Below are 18,818 nucleotides of genomic sequence, written 5' to 3' on the forward strand. Positions count from 1 at the left end.
AGCCGAATCTGTGTGTCACCAACTCTTATGACTCCACTGGTGTGTGATTGTGTGTGTGTGTTTATGGGTCTGTGTGTGCGCCATAGTCAGAATTATTTAAATATCCAGCCCTCTATTTGAAACGAACGAACCACACCGTGACCACACAGAGGTGGTGTCTTTCAAAAAAGGTCTGCAGCATTATGTCATGTCTGGTCCAGTGTGAATGTGAAACCACATACCGCTCGCTACTGTTTATATCCAGCCAGTCAAATATGTTTGGCACTAGATATTCATTGACACCTCTTTTTTACTGATGACATAATAGTACTGACCTTATGTTCATGAGCCAATAAGAGATGTTTTTAAGTGAATCCGACATCACTGATTTGATATGTAATGTAGTATTTGTGTTACCACCGTAGGAGAGGCTCTTCTAGTGTTTTATCTGACATGTTATCGGCTTGATTTCATCCCTGCTAGCTAATATCACCACCAGTTTCTGTGAACTCCTATTTTGGTAAACAGTCTAATTCAAGTCCTCTAAACAAAGGCTTCCCTTGGTGGCGCCAAACGGCACACATATTTTTATGGGTTCGGATTTAGGAGACTGGGAATGAATCATTAACACACACGGACACACACACACACAAATGCAGGCATACAAACATAAGCACACAGAGCCATTCAGGTCACTTAATCTAATAGGGCTTCTTAATGAGTACTTCCTAACAGCTAAGTTATTCCTGCTGTGTTGTTAGTACTTAAGCCAAGAGGCAGGAAATGTCTAAGTATTTTGTGTGTGTGCAAAAACATGTGTGCTCATGTTAGTACACGTGCATGGAATTTTATTTACTTTTTCCACAAACGTCATGATGTTTTCTTTATGTGTAAGCTTCATTTTTAAAATTTAAGCCATTAAAAGACCTCGCTGCACACACAAGAACTTGCAGTAATGGTTTTGAGACTGCTTGTCCGACTCTCACCATGGCATGAGTGTGCTTTTCAACCACCTGCTATTATACATAAATAGAAAAAGGGGGAACCAGGATGTAGAATGTTGCTGTTTATGCAAAATGTTAAATTATGCTCATATTTTTATGTTCTAGTGCCCCTCTCTCTGCTTTCACACGTCTTCATTTTTGTCTGTTTCTCTCCAGGTTTTTAGTGGTAAACGTCCAGATGGAGGAGACATACCCCAGCAGGGTCAACCGGCTTCCTCGTTTCGTAAGCTGTCTCCCACACCACCTCTGGGCGTCGGGGAGGGAGTCCTAGCCACGCAGCCCAGTGGTGGCGCTCTCCTCGACGGGCAGCAGCAGAGTCTGACCTGCCTCATCCCAGAGAAGGACTTGACGCTGTTTGAGAAGCTGGGCGACGGCTCATTTGGCGTCGTGAAGAGGGGAGAGTGGTTGACACCTGCGGGGAAGGTGGTGAGGAGGCATATTGTTATACAATTTATCCACAATTTAAAAAACGAAACAAAAACATGTTGGAAATATGAAATAACTGGAGTGTGCTCACACAGTTCTTTTGCATGAAACATGTTGCTTGTTTGCATGTTGTCTAGGAACAGATAAAAGCAGGTGCATGAATGGTTTTTTTTCTTTTGTTTTCTAATGGGATTTTTATGAGAACTTTTTAGACACTTTGAGTATGAAGAGAAGCAGAATCTGATGTTTGAACTCATCATTTTTTTAGCTGAACGTGGCTGTGAAGTGTCTGAAGACAGATGTGCTCAGCCAGCCCGACGCTCTGGAGGATTTCATCTGTGAGGTCAACGTCATGCACTCGCTGGACCATCAAAACCTGATCCGCCTCTACGGTGTGGTGCTCACACACCCAATGAAGATGGTAGTGGACACACAGAAATGCACACGCACAGGGAGAAATATACAGACAGATAAATGCGAGTGCACATGACCGTTTACAGTAGCTGCTTTACCTCGGGGCCGATATTCTCTGTGTATACTTGCCACATATGCAAATGCGAAAGGACAAAAGAAGCTTTGAGTTTGTCCGTTCTTTTCACCCATGCTCTATTTCTCTTTTTCACCTGCATGCTGTAGGTGACTGAACTGGCACCTCTCGGTTCTCTGCTGGAGCGTTTGCGCTGCGTTCGTCCTCAAGGCCCAGTGTTGATCCACACTCTGTGTCAGTATGCTGTGCAGGTGGCTTGTGGCATGGCTTATCTGGAGCAGAGGAGGTTCATCCACAGGGACCTGGCAGCGAGGTAGGGTGCAGAGCTTTGGTAGAGGCAAAAAAAGGGTAAAAAACTACTGAAAAAAATACATTGCTCACATTCAGGAATAATTTTTCTGCTGTGGTGAATTATTTATATTGCCTCTCCTATTCCTCCACCCAGAAATTTACAGGCTATTAACAGGAGACTTGGCCCATAAGCACAATGAGTCACTGGCTGGAAGCACTGGGTGGTCCAAGTTCTTGGTCTTGCCAAAATTAGACACTTTCACTTAAGTGCTGACACTACGTAGAGGTCTGGGGAAAAACCTTAATGGCCGGTACAAATGAGTCACTTTACCAGTTAAAGCTGTAATAAAAGGGTAATGACTACACACAGCTGCTGCGTTAAGGTTTGCTGAGCTCTCTGGGCACGCACTGTATCCTGTACGCTGGAAGCTTTCTGAGATAAAGATCTGCTGACTTTCTAACACACCAAAAAGTTCATAACAGATAAATCCCTTTATCTGTTATGGCACACCATTTAAGCTGCTTTAGCCTGTCCACAAGACCTAATCAGTGACTTGTCATATCTGTCACTAACGCCTTGCTGTTTCTCTTCCTGCCTCTGGCTTTCATGTCTGCACATGGAAAGACAGGGAGCTGAACAGACCCAAACTACTAGAAATAATAGTTCTCTTTACATATTAGTAGATCTAACTACCGTAAATCCCGGACTACAGAGTGCACCTGATTAAAAGCCGCATGCTCTAATTTTAGAAAGAAAATTAATTTTGTACTTGTACAGGCCGCACCGGATTTTAAGCCATATGCGTTTCACTTGTAATATCAGATATTTACACAGAAATATTACACGTGAGGATTTTTAACGTTTAATTCAATCCGTAAGGTAACATAAACATGGTAACATAAACGTTATGGTAACATACAAAAATACATACTGCAAATGCTTTTTTTCCTCGAACAGCGCCTGTAACACGGCTACCTTTAAGTATACGTACGTATCAGTAACACGCAAATTACGTTGCTTATGGTTTTTTTACGGAACAGTGCACAAACAACATTACAACGTCCCTTAACAACCGGTAAAAATATATACCGTATATATACTACTTATCAATTTTATTGGTCTACTGTTACCAGGCAAAATGTTTTTGGCCGCATGAAAAAAAATATGCATTAGCCGCACGTAAGTATAAGCCACAGTGTTCACAGTGGAAAAAAGTAGCGGCTTATGACCCGAAAATTACAGTAAAATATTTATTTACTGAGTTTAATCTTTTTAGTCATGCTCAGTTTCAATAGATCCTACATCTGCAGTCTTGTGCTTGGCCTATCAGTAAAATGCATATGGACCAAGTCTCCTCTACAATTATTATTGAAATAGTTATTATTAAGATCATTAGTTCTACATGTAGAAGAGTTCGTTCATTTAGTGTTTTCCAGCTTGAAGGTTCATTTTAGGATTTCCAGGTAATTGTTAACATCACCACCCTGTCTGCAGGAACATCCTGCTGGCCTCGGCTCACAGAGTGAAGATTGGTGACTTTGGCCTGATGCGAGCGCTGCCTAACAACCACGAGCACTATGTCATGCAGGAGCATCGTAAGGTCCCCTTTGCGTGGTGGGTGGAATGAACTCATTTCATTGCTGCTTTGTTGTTAAAACTATCAGCCAAGGCAGAGTTTAGAAATCGTTTTTTCAAAACGAATCCTAACACCAGGGAAACACCCCATTTAAATCCCTACACCACACTTGTGCTCAGTCTGTGCACAGCTGGTTTATAGACTGTAGTGTATTGTTTTTCATGTTACAGGTGTGCCCCAGAGAGTTTAAAGACCAGAACCTTCTCCCATGCAACAGACACTTGGATGTTTGGAGTCACCCTCTGGGAGATGTTCACACACGGTCAGGAGCCTTGGCTGGGTCTTAATGGTAGTCAGGTAAACGCACAAAAAGGATCAACAAAAACTAAAATTCTGAAGCCAAAGTACATAAATTTGCTCATATATACAGTGATTTAGATACCGTAGCTGTACTCCTTTGTCTTTAGATTCTCCATAAGATTGATAAAGAGGGTGAGCGCCTCCCTAAGCCAGAGGATTGTCCACAGGATATCTATAACGTCATGCTGCAGTGCTGGGCTCAGAAACCTGATGACAGACCAACTTTTGTTGCTCTACGCGAGTTCCTGCTCGAGGTAGCGTTAGCAGTCATTTAACCATTGCTCTAGGATTTAAACATGCATGTTTTCTACATTCATTTAACTTCTCTGCTGACATCATGTTGTTATTATATAAATTTACCATTAGCTCCACCTAGTGGTGCCATTTCAAAGAAAAAAGTGAACAGGCTGCTTATTAAATCTGTTATATTTTTCTGTCTGTCTCTTTTTTCAGTCTATGCCTACAGACATGTGTGCTCTCCAGGACTTTGATGAGCCTGACAAACTCCAGATCCAGGTCGATGACATTATCACCATCATAGAGGGGAGGTGGGTGATAAAAGGTCTTAAAATAGTAATTAAACCGACACATCAGGGGCGATTCTAGGATCAGACAAATTTAATCAACCCTTTTCGCATGTGCAGGCCTCAGTTCAATTGGATAAACGTTACAATGGGATCTTCAAAGGCAACCTAATTAGTTGGGGGATGTGTTGTTATGTGTGACAATAATTCAGTGTCAACAATCAGAGTTTTCAATCTTTTCCACACGTTTTAGGGTGGAGCCTTTAGTTATCAAACTCGATAAAAAGGCTCAGTCATTAAAGAACCATTTGTGGCAAAGCAGAAAAGATGAAAAACATGCAAAAAAAATTTCAGCCTCTTAACAACATAGAGGCAGTCCACCAGCTCGTCACTCTCACTCAGTGTGGGTGGCTGTAGCTCAGGTGGTAGAGCAGGTCATCTACTGATCGGAAGGTTAGTGGTTCGATCCTTGGCTCCTCCAGTCTGCATGCCAAGTATTCTTGGGCAAGATACTAACCCCAAATTCATACTCCGATGCATCCATCGGAGTATGAATGTGTGTGAATGTTATCTAGAAAGCACCTAGAGAAATGTGCTTGTGCGAATGGGTGTGAATGGGTGAATGCACAAGTTGTGTAAAGCGCTTTGAGTGCTCAGAAGAGTAGAAAAGTGCTATATAAGAACCAGTCCATTTACCATTTACTCAGTACAGACACTGGAAAATCACACTGCCAGTCCATAGACCTGCAAACGAAGCAAACTGCTAATAGCTATTTTATATTAATACAAACCCTCATTTATTAAGCAGACTCAGCACACAGCATCATATATCAATATGCTCTCTTTAGAATGTCCACTGGCATGTTTTAAGTGCTACTTTGTGAAAAATAGCATTTGATATTGCTCCCTCATTCTTGCGGTTCTTCTACAATCTCTGTCTTTTCTCTCCCTAGCCTCCTCACTCGACTAGAAAATGACAAAAATATAATCTTATAATAATTATTACATGAGGTACAGACAACAGGAAAACACACTGCTTAGATATGTGAACTCATCATGAATGAATGTGGGTAAAAGAGAAGCTACAGCATTATCATTTCTGGTGAATTCGACTACATGTCCACTCTTACCTGTTTCTTTTTGCTCTCTTTGCTGTCTTCGTCTCTCCCTCTCTATCCTCTCTCAGTCTTTGTGCCGTCACCCAAAAGTTAAATGTTACAGTGAATAAAAGACAAACTGATCTACATGATCCATATCAGTTTGTAGCAATATTCAAAGTGAATACAGGCTTCTGGACATAGACAGGTAATCTCCTTTTGACTTGCTGTCACCTGGATCTGATGCTGTACTGTAAACAAACACTGGAGCCCAATTTGACTGGAATTGGTAAATATTTCTTTTCTAAGTAAAATAATAAAGTACAGCAGCTCCTTGGTTGGCAGCTCCTGATATACCAGCAGACTACTGTTTTTATTCTATCCTGTACTGTTATAAATAGACAGATAGACATTTGAAGATATTTCCAGAAAATAATACTAAAATACGCTGTTATTAGTACTATTAATATTTTTAGGGGTGCTCTGATTAAATTTGGGAATGAGTGAGGACCCCCAAAATGGGTCTAAACTCTCCTCTGCAACATACCAACCCCACTACTGATAAATATTGTCTTGAATGCAAACACAGTGCAGTGCAGAGAAGTGTGCAAGGCTGCACTTCAGAGTCCTCCCACAGTCCAAAGATGTGTTTGTTTATCAGCAAGTTTACATTGCTCACGGGTGTGAATGTGAGCGTGAATTCAAGGTTTTACTCCATCTGCCACTCAGTGTCAGCTGGTACCAGCTGCAACCCCCACATTTACCTCCAACAGATGGGCCCGTAGCTAATGCAAGGATGGTATGGGCTGGAAAAAACACATCCTTGACTCTCAATGTCAAAAAGTGGCAGTCTGCTTTCATACCCAATATAATTATCTGTCCTAATACGTTTCAGGGCAGAGAATTATTGGTGGCGAGGTCAAAATAAGCGCACCCTTAAGGTCGGACAGTTCCCCAGGAATGTGGTGACTTCTGTAGCAGGGTTGTCTGCACACGACATCAGTCGTCCACTCAAGAACAGCTTCATCCACACAGGACATGGAGACACCAACCCCCATCGCTGCTGGGGCTTCCCTGACAGGATCGATGAGTAAGGGACAGCTTTTGTTTATTAATTTTCAAGCTGAGTTTGATTATTTAATGAACGTAAAATGGCATTCATATCATGCATCTAGAAATGTTTTAAATGGTCTTTCGGTTGGGCTGTAGTGATAGTAAGCACTCACCAATAGATGGCACTAGCGGGCTGCTTAAGCTGCTTTTGCAACGTGATTTACAGCACCTGCTGTGAGTTAGTTATATGCAGTCCACTGATGTTTCCTGCATTAACATGTCTCATTCTTGCTGACAGTTTGTACCTCGGGAATCCCATGGATCCTCCTGACGTTCTGGGCTTGGACCTCAGTGCTGCACAGCCCACACAGCTAGCAGGACGAGCTAAAAGTGAGTGAAAGAGCTTTTTATAGAAATATATACCTGTATGATGTATAACTGTTACCAAAAAGCTTGCCTCAATACCTCTTCAGTTCACTGACAGACTGAGCAGATGATCATATTCCTAATTTTTATAGAGTGCTTCTTTCTTCTTCTTATTTCCATTATGCATTGCTGGTTGAAATTTCAAGATCTGCTGCTGCTGTGCAAAAAGACACTGAAGAGCTCGCTTTGCTTTTATCCTAACAGAGCTTTAAGATGTAATGGCGCTTGCTGTTTTTATTCTTGTCTTAATATCTTTTACTGCTGTCATTTCTTCCCCTCTTTGTTTCTCCTTTGCGCTGGTGGCATCTGTTATTATTTTTCCCCAGAGGAGCCTCCTCCCCGCCCTCCTCAACCAGCAGTGTTAATCAAGAGTAAGTCTGGTTTCTCTCAGCAGCTCTTCACCCATTGCTCCTGCCCCCTCTGTTCCCTCCTAGTTCCACTCCTCAAAGGTACATCTCAGAGTTTTTCATCTTTTCCTTGCCTGTCTTTGCAGTGCCCCCCCCTGTTCTTTTCTACACCTTTGTCCCTCTAAAAGGTGTGCAGTGTCCTTGCTGTGCATTGTATTCTCCAGTCACACCTGGCGAGTTTTTTTTTTTTTTTTTTGGAGCTGTGTGTCTTGCATTTAGTGGTATTAAGTGATCTTAAAGTGATCTTGGTGTCAATGATCTCTAAACTGCATCAAGAATATGTTGTGTTTTCATCTCCAGAACCTTCCTATGACCCAGTAAATGAGGAGGAGGATCTGACCTCTGCGGGACTAAAGAGATTATCACTTCGGAAAACGGGTTCTGTCAAAGGCCTCAAACTTAAACCGGCCGTGTGGGTCTCTGCTTCCAAACAGGGAGGTTGCAGGACTTTAGGCTCATGCCAGAACACTAACAGTGAAGTTTCCCTCATTGACTTTGGGGAAGAGTACCCAATATCCACACCGTCCCCCTCTCCCGTGGTTGAAATTCCGATTCCTCTATTGGCCAAGTTGGCTTTGGAAGCCGAAAATCTCCTGGACAGGACTCCACCTCAAAGCCCATCCAAATCATTGCCCCGCCCCCTTCACCCTACGCCAGTAGTGGACTGGGATGCACGGCCATTACCCCCACCCCCAGCTTATGACGATGTAGCACAAGATGAGGATGATATGGAGGTAGGGCTACAGAATGCATTTAACACTATGTCAAAATTTTATAAAAGTGGAATTCTTTTGTCTTTCTGTTGCCTGAAGTAATATTACAGTGAGTTTGTTTCTTTCTCCGAAAGGTGAGCTCCATCAACAGCTCGGAGCAGCAGAATGAGGCAGAGCATAGTGATGGCCGCAATCCAGAAGAAACTCTGTTCTCAGGGCAAAAGGTCGATGATGAGGCTCTAGTCTCCAGAGGTTCAGACAGACCAGGTCTGGAAGACAACCTGTTTCTCCCCAGCAAGCACAGCCAAGGCCTGTCCACCTCTTTTTCACAGTCTGCAGAGATCTTTCAAGAACTTCAACAAGAGTGCATGAGGAGGCTCAATGTACCGGCAGCAAGTGCTCCTCGTTCGTGCTCGCCATTGCAGAGCTCAGTCTTGTGTCCCCAGACTCCTCAAAGTCTCCAAACCCATGAGGGACAACAGCAGAGTGTCCTCTCCTGTAACGAGGACCGACCCCAGATCCCCCCACGAGTTCCCATCCCCCCTCGCCCCATAAAGAAGGGTGACTACACCTCTGGCCGCTGGTCAAGGGACCTTTCCCTTTCTCCAGTGCCGACTGAAGCCACGGAAAACGTTTCAGGCGCAGGACAGGAACGACCACCTCAAATCCCTCCCAGAGACCCTTTGTCTCAGCCTGGATCAAGAACTCCAAGCCCAATGGGTCTGGTAGTGGGTTCCCCCCAGCAGAGGCTCTACTCTGTCAGCCCCAACACAATGCAGGCTGCCATTACAACCTGCCCACCCACACACACCTACAGCTCCTACCTCTCTACCTCTCCGGGTAAACTCATGCCTACTACACACAGCTTTGCTTCAGACCCCAAATATGCTGCACCCAAAGTGATCCAGGCCCAGGTGCAGGGGAGGGACGCTGCTAGCAAGGGCCCCTGTATCCTGCCCATCGTCCGTGACGGGCGTAAAGTCAGTAACACCCACTATTACCTTCTGCCAGAGAGGCCACCGTATCTCGATCGATTCGATCGCTTCTTCAGGGAGGCTGAAAGCCTTCCTGCCAACGATGTGGAAGAAAAGCATGTACGGCAAGCCAACACAGCCACAGTCAGACCGATGGTGGTCAGCAGTCACACACTGCAGGGGCACACCCAGGTGCAGGGGCTGGTCCAGCCGGGTGGTGACCTGAAAGCCAATTTCTCCTCCAATAATAACAGCAATCTGGGTTGGCCACGGTCAGGGATGAAGAGTTCAGTTAGTCTTCCTCGCGTCTCTTCAGACGGGCTGACAGCACCAGCAGTCACTGCTTTCTGTACCAGGACAGACGGAGGAGGGAACTCAGCTGATAGGGTCAAGATGGTAAGGTCTAAGATGGATGAAGTGCCTCTAAAAAATGTTATTTGAACTGCAAAGTACTTAAAACACTGAAAGTGTTGGCCATGATGGATATGAAACCCCTGCAGGAAGATGTGCTGCTTGCTATACATACTTGTCCTTCTTAATGCTACTTTTTGTCATTTGGTAAGAAGTATTAAGCAGATAGTCATCTGTTTGTAGTTCAGTATCACTGGTGTTAAGGCAATGAAAGCATCGGTTCCTTATCCTAAATCCCTTATCACACATCAGAGAACTAAAATATGAGCCCATTGTTCGGTGTAATTCATTAGCATCGGTCTAAACAAGCTTTAAATAGTCTGCAGTACATATTTCATGAATGGCTTGCTTGATTCCTCTCAATTGTAATGCTGTTTTCTGGAGCTCCATATTCAATGTGTAAATGCTGTCTGTAAGGAAGAGCACGGTGGGTGTACGGCGGTGTGTTTCCTTTCCTGTTGCACTGACAGCAAGAGTGAGGAATTAAAGGTGATACAGCAGCTTTTAATGACACGATTCTGAAAAGATCAACTTTCTATTTCACCTTCAAATCATCGTGACAACCAAATTAAGAAACGGTGTAATTTTACAACTGGAGGCAATCTTTATTAATGTGTTATGCATCAAATTTAACTAATTAAATTGGAAATTGAATGTTTTATATGACTTTTAGTAGAAAAATTGTTAGAATACATGTTTTAGCTTTTTCTTTTGCATTCTCAAAAATTTTCTCATAACTTATTAAAAATACACTGGCATTCATTATGAGACAAAGGCCATATAAATATTTGGTGAGAATCAGATTGAAGAAACTTCAAAGTTTCATTTGTTTCTTTAGGTTGGTCAATTGATTCTAGCATTGTTCGAGTTTGGCTGGAGTCAGAAATGCTGTGAACTCTGAAGGCTCAGGCACTTGACATTTTGTAGTTGATACAGCTGCAAAAAGTAGTGCAGCAAGAATGTGAGATATCTCAGCTGCATTGCAGAGGAGTTCAGTGCAAGACAGAGTATTATAAGAATATAATGTATATAGCGCCTTATGAGTTTACTAGCCGTAATATCTGCGTAAAACTGCAGTGGTTGGTAACATGAAATTGTTAACATGGGTTTCAATCAAGTTCATGCGAAGAGAAGTACTGACAAAAAAAACCAAAACTGGTTATTATGCTGCCACAGTCTCGGTACACACAGAAACACTGTGTCAGACTTATCTTCTTGAAATTTGAGCAAGGTGGTTTTTGAAAAGAGATGCGAACGTTTAAAACTTGATCTGTGCAGCGATGCTTAAATCCAGCTGTAGCAGTAAATCCACTGTCCACCTAAAGGATGTACATGGAGCTTTAATCTTAGATGATTTCATCATCAGAAAAAGATACCAAAAAATTACTGTGACCCCAAAAAAAGAAGAAGTGAGGAATCAGGGGTTTAAACTTCAGTGTTGTTGTGTGTCTCAGGTGCAGGAGGCGGTTCACGGTGTGACGATGGAGGAATGCCAGGCCGCCCTCCAGAACCACAACTGGAATGTTCAGCAAGCTGTGCATTATCTAAAGGTTTGTGCATTTACTGAAAGCTAATGCATTTCCTGCCATAGTTGGCACACTATGACTGTTGAGTTGTTTCAGAAATTATAGGAAAAATGCTCCTTTAAGCTTCAGTCATTTTTAGTTTTTTGAGATACTTTTACTGACTTTTTATTAATTTTTGTTTATTCCCCTTTTCTAGTGTTGTTGCATATTGAAATGTTATTTTTGAAAGGCGTTATTTCCAATTTGCACATGACTATATGCATGTAAAGTGTAATAACTGCATGTATGGATCATCAGTAATAAGTATGGCTACAAACCCTAAATGGAAAATTCTGTTCGGTGTTTATTTTTAATGGTGTTTATTTAAATCTTTACTTTGTCATAAGATGGAAAAAAGTCCGTATAAAGTTTCAAACGAATTTTAAATAACAAAAGTAAAAAAGCTCAATAGCAAAAGGGAAAAAAAAAAGTTTGTTTTTAAGGTCAGGTTCCATAGTCTTAAAGTACTGCATACACACAACTGGCAGAAACACCTTTATAAAATAAAACTGCACAAATAAAAGGAAAAAACATTTTACGGCTCAGGCCATCAAAACAAAGATTGCGTGAAAATCCGTTACCTCAGCAGTAAACACTTCAGTGCTTACCAGATCTGTTTCATCAAGTCTCAGGTCAGTTGTTTGTGTAATAACAGGGTATATCTGCAAATGAATACAGTCAGTTACACTTTTACCCTATAGGCTCATATCGAGATGTGATAAGAGAACTTTATTCATCCTTGAGGAAAAGTTGCAGCGAGCAGCTACAAATGAAAAAGCATGTAGACACTTTAGGGTGGGTTTTAACACCGTCTTAACTGGCTGTGGTTTTGCCCAACGTGGCAGGATGGACAATTTGTGAGGACTTCAGTAGACTCAAGGGAACACTTGAGTGTTCCTTGATGGTGGTGGGAACGTCTGTGAGACACAGAAAAAACCACGTGGTTCACATTCTGCTAAGCTACAGGAATGTGTTTGAACAAGCTGAGCTTGGACGAAGACAGAAATAATTTTACACTCACTGTTCTTCCCATTGAACTCTCTTTAACAGTCCCATCTTTTTCCCTCTTGATAACTCTTTGGTCACTTGAACAATGTCGTGTGACCTGCCTCTCTACAGGTAGAACAGTTGTTCTGTTTGGGCCTGAGGAGCAGATCAGAGTGTCTAAAGCTGCTGGAGATGTGTGACTGGAACCTGGAGGTGGCCAGCACTCACATGCTGGATAACTATGGATCTACAACAAGGCAAAGGTAGTGTTTCCTACGATTTTGCAATGATTGTGACTTCCCAGAATGCATATATTACTTTGAATGGACCGTACTCTTATATTACTGCCCAGCAATTACTATTCATCTTCCTTGACCCTATCTACACTGGAGGGGGAAAAAAGTTCCCTTCATTCAATTTGACACTGATGCTCATTTAATAGTTTCTAGAGATTGCTACTAGAATTTTAATAGGAACTTCATGCTGACATAATGCTATTTTTCGTATCTCTTTGTAAAACGTATAATTAAAATCTGCTTCCTAGTGGAGCTGCTGAGATTGTTACTGCAGATTTATTTAGTATATGGAAAATGTAAGCAGGCAGTATTGTGATGCAATGCTGATGTGCCGTTAATGAGAGGCTCATATGTGGCTTCTAGATTTAGGAGGTGTTGGAAGGGGGGAGGGCGAGGGGGTGTAAGCCCTTAAAAAAAAATAACGACGCACGAGTTGAGCGGCAATAACATGACTTCACAACAGCAGAGGGAGCTATTTTGTAGCAGTCCGTTCACCATTTGAATGTGATTTGATAAAGATAATTGGGGTTTTTTTGTGTTTTGTTTGTTTGTTTGTTTTTTTTTCAAAGTCAAACAAACATAAAGATAATTTATCTGCGGGACATTTGCACGTCCCGCAGGTTTATCAACATGTGTGCTCGGTTTGCCTCAGCAGGGAAGCATTTCATGCCTGATAAAGGAGCTGTGTGCAACAGGCACTGAAGTGCTTTTTGAGATCAATCAGACTGATCTACGGATGCTCGCTGTTCAAACATTGATTTATAATTTTTTTATGCTGATTTAAACACATCTAATAGATAGGACGAGACAAACTGAAATGGTTTATTTACATGATTTCAAATGGTGCTCTATATTTGTCTACATTTGCTTCAAATATGTAGTATTTTGGGGGGGTTTGTGAAAGAAGTGGGAGCCAACGGCAATAGCTCTTTGTGTTGCGTTATTTAGATGAATCTCCCGCCTGCTTGTCACTCTTGTCCTTAATGCCAGCACAGTGTTCATCTCACTTAAAAGCCCCAAAAAAGGTGAAGTCTTGTCTTAACATTTCATGATTCATCATTTTTCGCCACCTCTAAAGTTCTTTCTGTTTGCAGACGGTGACAGAAATCTCAAGCTGCTGAGCTCTGACTGGAACTTCATCCGCAGTAAAACATCATCAGAGATGAATCATCTCCTGACCTTTTTTGTCTGTTGGTTCAGTCACACTTCCAATCAAGACTGTATTAGAGAACGGAGCACAAAATACCAAACTTCATTATGGCTGTGTTTGTACTTAACATGGATGTGTAGGGTCATATTTTTACTTTGGTGTGCCCACCCAAGGGCAAGAAATGACTGTACTTGTATTTTCAGGACCAGCGGGTTAGCCTGAAATGTCTCACAGATTCTGGGTGCTGCCACACTCAGACGTTGTCTTGTGAGTTACTTGCATAGAAAAAGAAATGGTTTGAAAGGAAATGTAAAGAGGCCAAAATGAGATGGCTAGCGCAATATACATAGGAGCACTTTCAAAAACAAAAAAAGTCTTTGTGTTGTCTCAAAGCAATGCACAGTTTACTGGAGAGCTCACATGATGTACAATATCAGCACTGAACCTAAGAACTGTACCGTGTGCGTACAGTTCTTTAAAGCTAAACCTCCTGTATTAGCAGCTATTGCATCACTTGGAAAATAATTTGTGAAAGCTCACACAGTACCTCTGAAACATCCAAGCACAATAAAATAAGCCATTTAATTGGCTGACAACTCTGTATTGTACAGGAGATTATTCTGCCCATTAAAGGAAAGTGAAAATATGGAGATAAGCATCAAATCAAGACAATTCATGGAAATATAAGACGGCAGAAGAAGTTTGTACACTTGTACACCTACATTCGAGGGTATATACAATATGCTCTTTATGAGGAGGCATGCATGTGTGTATGATATTGTTTAATATATCTTGAACATAGTCCTCAGAGATGAGAGAAGACTGTTATTTCCATTACTTGTGACACCATCTTTTTAAAAAATATTTCATTTTCTTCTGTCTCTATTGCCACATGTGGCAAAAAAAACAAAAAATACTCATCCAGTGGAAACTTTCTTCACTGCAGGTTTAGTCTTTCCTCATTTCTTCCCTCTAAGCACTTTGCCTACACAGAATCCTGCGCATCAACCGAAAAGTCCTGCCAGCGTGCGGTTTTCTCCGTGCACCCAGAATACACCGGCAGCTAATATCAGCGGTGTTGTGAAATTTATCCCAAGGCGCAGATCCCATCCCATAATCATCACTTAAGACCACAACTGTGATATTTTGGTCAGCAGCTTTAGGGGTAATAATTTAATCCTGAGAGGACGCGTCTGCTCTGGGTGAACTGACTGCTCGATGACATGGCACTTTCTTTTTTTTTTTGACTGTATTGTCACTGCAGCAGTTGGGCTCCTCCTGATATTTATTCTTAGTATGTGGGGATGACGCCAGTGAAAGGAAGGAGAATCTACAGTAAGGTAGACTGAATACTTTTGTGTGGCCAACCACACAAAAGTATTGGTTACAAAAGTAACCAATGCTGGAAAGCAGTGCTTTACATTAACTCCCGTGATCTCTGTGGTGCTCCTCTTTAAGCTGTCTTTGCCAAAATATCTATTTTTCTTTCTGAATTACATTATATTACATGTAAAACACATAATATGTGTGTTCATGTGTGAGACTGCACATATGCTCTGGCTTTGGTCCAAACCAGAGCTCAATATGTCTACAAATCTCCAAGGATGCGACTGAAAGAAAAAAAAAAAGAATAAAAAAGCTAACATAGAGTCATAACAACCTGAAAAATTAAGAGGCTTTGAAATAAGTTTTGAAATATATTTTTTAAAGGATGTACAGGACTGATTGTAGAAACTTCCAGTAAAAGCTTTCTCCCATGTGCAATAGGGCTGCTGTCAATCCTCTAACCTCCCAGCCTGTCCGTCAGTACCATCCAGTAGCAAAAGCAGAGATTTTATCTGTTATAATCTATCCTGCTAATTGAAAAAGAAAAATCAAAAGAAAAGCTGTGTTTCAGTGTAAAATGTTTGTTGACTGTTTTTCTGACCCAAAGTGAGATAAAGTTGTCCTTAAGCACTGATTCGGGGCCAGTTTTGCCATTTTCCCTTTAAAGTCACGCGGTGAAGCTGACTGAAAGCAGTGCATAAGGACAGCTGCATGTGAGTGCTGCCTCCTTAGTCTGTTCACGTGTTGTTTGTCTTCATACCGAGCTGCTGTAGTTGTATTAGAAGGACTGAAGTTAACCTTGTGGTGTTTTGGTGAATCCAAAGCAAAGTTCTCCTGTTAGGGTGTTGAAACTCTGATGTTCTGTTTCTGTTAAACAGTCAGATCTGTTTTGGTTTTTTTCCTGAATCTGTGTTCATTTAAAATCTTTATTTTTTATTAGTTTTGCTGTTTCTCCTTCAAATGGCCATATTTTTTCCTCATTTTGATGTATTTGCCTTCCCAGAATGTGTTTCATTGTAAATGCCTACTGTACAGTTGGTTGTTATTGTCATGGATGGAAATGAAGATCATGCTGCGGAATTTATAAATGTATTTTTTACTAAAGAATTAACTATTTTTTAACTTGTTTTGTTCATTGTTTTTACTGAAATCCATATAGTGAGCTCACAATAGCTAAGGTGAGGTGAGCAGCAGCAAGATTCAATTCAGTTTAGCTTCATTTATATAGCACCAAATCACAACAACGGCCACCTGAAGGCACATTGTAATGTACGGTAGAGACCCTACAATAATACAGAGAAAGCCCCAACAATCAGACAACCCACTATGAGAAAACATTTGGTGACAGTGGGAAGGAAAAACGACTTTTTAACAAGATGAAACCTCCAGCAGAACCAGGGTCAGAGAGGGGACGGTCATCTGCTGTGACCGTCTGGGGGGGTGGTCACAGCAGATGACAGATGGTACAAACAGCATAATGTGAAATGCAGAGTGGTATATAAACAGAGAGAGTGACAAAAGGTGAATGAAAAAGAAATGCTTAGTGCATTACGGGAGGCCCCCAGAAGCCTTGGCCTATTGCAGGATTCAGGGTCACCTAATCTTGCCCAAACTATAAACTATGTGTTTACTAAAATTGTCACAATGGTGAACTCGTAATCGCTAAAGTGACAGCATTAAAGCATAGAACAACAGAAGGTACAACAGATGAACATAACTTATTTTATGGGTTTGGTATATTGATCAGAACAATTAGTCTGGTAAATTACAGTCATTCACTCTTCACGGAAGATTACCCAGGATGTACTTGTTGACTAATGACTCATAAATCACAAGTTGGTAGCCAAAGAGCATGTGATATTACAGTTGGACCACCAACTTTGAAGAGAACAGAGCAGGCATTCATGACAACAGATATGACATTAAGTCAGACACAGCTGGAAGAGCTGGATTGGAGAAAGGTTGCAGTGATGCTTCTGCTGTAGGTGGGATGTCTGTGGCTGTACCAAAAGATATTTGCACATTTGATGTTACACCAGGAAAAACAATTTCCCATATGTGTTCCATTTGAGATCTGGAGACTGCAAAGCCATAATAAATTCTTTCATTTTATTTTCATCAAACCATTCAGTTACCTCTTGCGCCCTATTGGTATATATACACTGGCAATTTCATTGGGTGCATCTATTCATCTGCTTGTTAATCTAATTCAAGTGAATCCCACGGCACCTACTCAGTTCATTAAGAAAATCCATGCCAACATGGTCAAGGCATCTATTGACTGGCAGTTGTGTAAGTGCAAATGCCTCGTTAATGTCAGAGGAGAATGGCCAAACTACTTTGAGCTGATAGGAACAGTAACTCATATAACCAACAACTCATATGCCACCAAGGTATGCAGAAGAGCATCTCTGAAGACTAGGGATGGGTACCGGTATCCGGTGCCATGATGGCACCGGTTCTGTCATAAACAGTAATAACCAGACTGAAAAGCAGCGCACATTTCGGTGCTTTATTTCTGTGCTTTTTTTTCCCTGAGATGTCATACACTTTAGATTCTAGCCAATCATTTTACGTTTCTGAGGATAGTAGGCAGGCCCAGATACGTACGTTCTTTTAGAGCAGAGCTACAGATTAAAAATGCCCAAGGCGAAGCGGTCAAAAGTCTGGCTGTACTTCACAGCAAAAGATGCAAACTCAGCAGCCTGCAACAAGTGCTTTAAGCTGATACTGTGATACTATCAAAGGAGGTAACACCTCGAATCTGATGAAACACCTGGCGACGCATAGCGTTTTTTTTTTTAAAGCCGAGAAATGCGCCGTATTTGATAGCTTGCTGCAAGACCTCACACCGAGCACATCTACTGCGGGTGGGTTGCCTGTTATCGGACCCGGAGTTAGCAACATCCCCCAAAAACCCAAAGAGGAGACTCCTGGCCCCTAGCCCTGCCGGTGTAGCAGAAATGATGACGGATGATGATGGCAGCAGCAGCCATTCTCCTCTGCGTGAGTAGCTTAATGTTGTTCGTGTGTAATTTACGTTGAGTAGGCTAACCACGTTATTACATTAATGCATGTAAGGTGAACTAGCAAACATCATCATAGCTACATGCGGCTGTCTTCTTGTTTGATGGCAGATACTCCCTTCACCCTGGCCAAAAAGGCTAAAATGACCAAAGAAAAAGTGGAAAACAGCTAAACATGAGAGGTTTTTGGACAAAGTTTGTGTTTTTTCCATTGTTAGCACTGCTTCCAGCCAAGAATGATACCATATATGCCCCATAGCTACAGAAAAGGCTAACATTGTTATCTTTTTACAAAAAAACAGCTGAACATGAGAGGTTTTTGGACAAAGTTTGTGTTCTCCATTCTTTAAGCACCGGTTTGAGCATCGGCACTGTTTCAAAAGTACCGGTTTGGCACCGTCCATCCATCCATTCGCTTCCGCTTATCCTTTTCAGGGTCGCGGGGGGCGCTGGAGCCTATCCCAGCTGTCATAGAGCGAGAGGCAGGGTACACCCTGGACAGGTCGCCAGTCTGTCGCAGGGCTAACACACAGGGACAGACAACCATTCACACTCACATTCATTCGCACATTTACACCTAGTGACAATTTGGATTATCCAATTAACCTATCCCCACAAGCTGCATGTCTTTGGACGGTGGGAGGAAGCCGGAGTACCCGGAGGGAACCCACGCAAACACGGGGAGAACATGCAAACTCCACACAGAAAGACCCCGGCCTGATGTTGGAATTGAACTCAG

At 42.0% G+C, this 18,818-nt stretch overlaps 1 protein-coding gene across 6 annotated transcripts in view; it reads left to right on the plus strand.

The window, feature by feature from the left end:
- Nucleotides 1-16,152, plus strand: part of tnk2b (tyrosine kinase, non-receptor, 2b) — a 56,903-nt gene extending 40,751 nt beyond the window's left edge. For 3 of the 6 annotated variants that reach the window (XM_087831469.1, XM_087831464.1, XM_087831466.1), the window contains 15 exons: nucleotides 1,140-1,409; nucleotides 1,678-1,830; nucleotides 2,046-2,209; nucleotides 3,683-3,802; nucleotides 3,995-4,121; nucleotides 4,232-4,378; nucleotides 4,578-4,672; nucleotides 6,641-6,835; nucleotides 7,097-7,188; nucleotides 7,551-7,595; nucleotides 7,932-8,365; nucleotides 8,479-9,714; nucleotides 11,184-11,279; nucleotides 12,414-12,544; nucleotides 13,672-16,152. In XM_087831469.1, coding sequence (XP_087687595.1) covers nucleotides 1,140-1,409; nucleotides 1,678-1,830; nucleotides 2,046-2,209; nucleotides 3,683-3,802; nucleotides 3,995-4,121; nucleotides 4,232-4,378; nucleotides 4,578-4,672; nucleotides 6,641-6,835; nucleotides 7,097-7,188; nucleotides 7,551-7,595; nucleotides 7,932-8,365; nucleotides 8,479-9,714; nucleotides 11,184-11,279; nucleotides 12,414-12,544; nucleotides 13,672-13,678 — 3,312 coding nt within the window. In that variant the 3' untranslated portion in view covers nucleotides 13,679-16,152. The remainder of the gene's footprint in view (nucleotides 1-1,139; nucleotides 1,410-1,677; nucleotides 1,831-2,045; nucleotides 2,210-3,682; nucleotides 3,803-3,994; nucleotides 4,122-4,231; nucleotides 4,379-4,577; nucleotides 4,673-6,640; nucleotides 6,836-7,096; nucleotides 7,189-7,550; nucleotides 7,596-7,931; nucleotides 8,366-8,478; nucleotides 9,715-11,183; nucleotides 11,280-12,413; nucleotides 12,545-13,671) is intronic. The other 3 variants (XM_087831465.1, XM_087831467.1, XM_087831468.1) reach the window with 3 other exon arrangements.
- The last annotated feature ends 2,666 nt before the right edge of the window (nucleotides 16,153-18,818 follow it).

This window comes from Neolamprologus brichardi, chromosome 18 (genome assembly GCF_056152115.1).
Source record: "Neolamprologus brichardi isolate AB-2024 chromosome 18, ASM5615211v1, whole genome shotgun sequence".
Classification (NCBI taxonomy): domain Eukaryota; kingdom Metazoa; phylum Chordata; class Actinopteri; order Cichliformes; family Cichlidae; genus Neolamprologus; species Neolamprologus brichardi.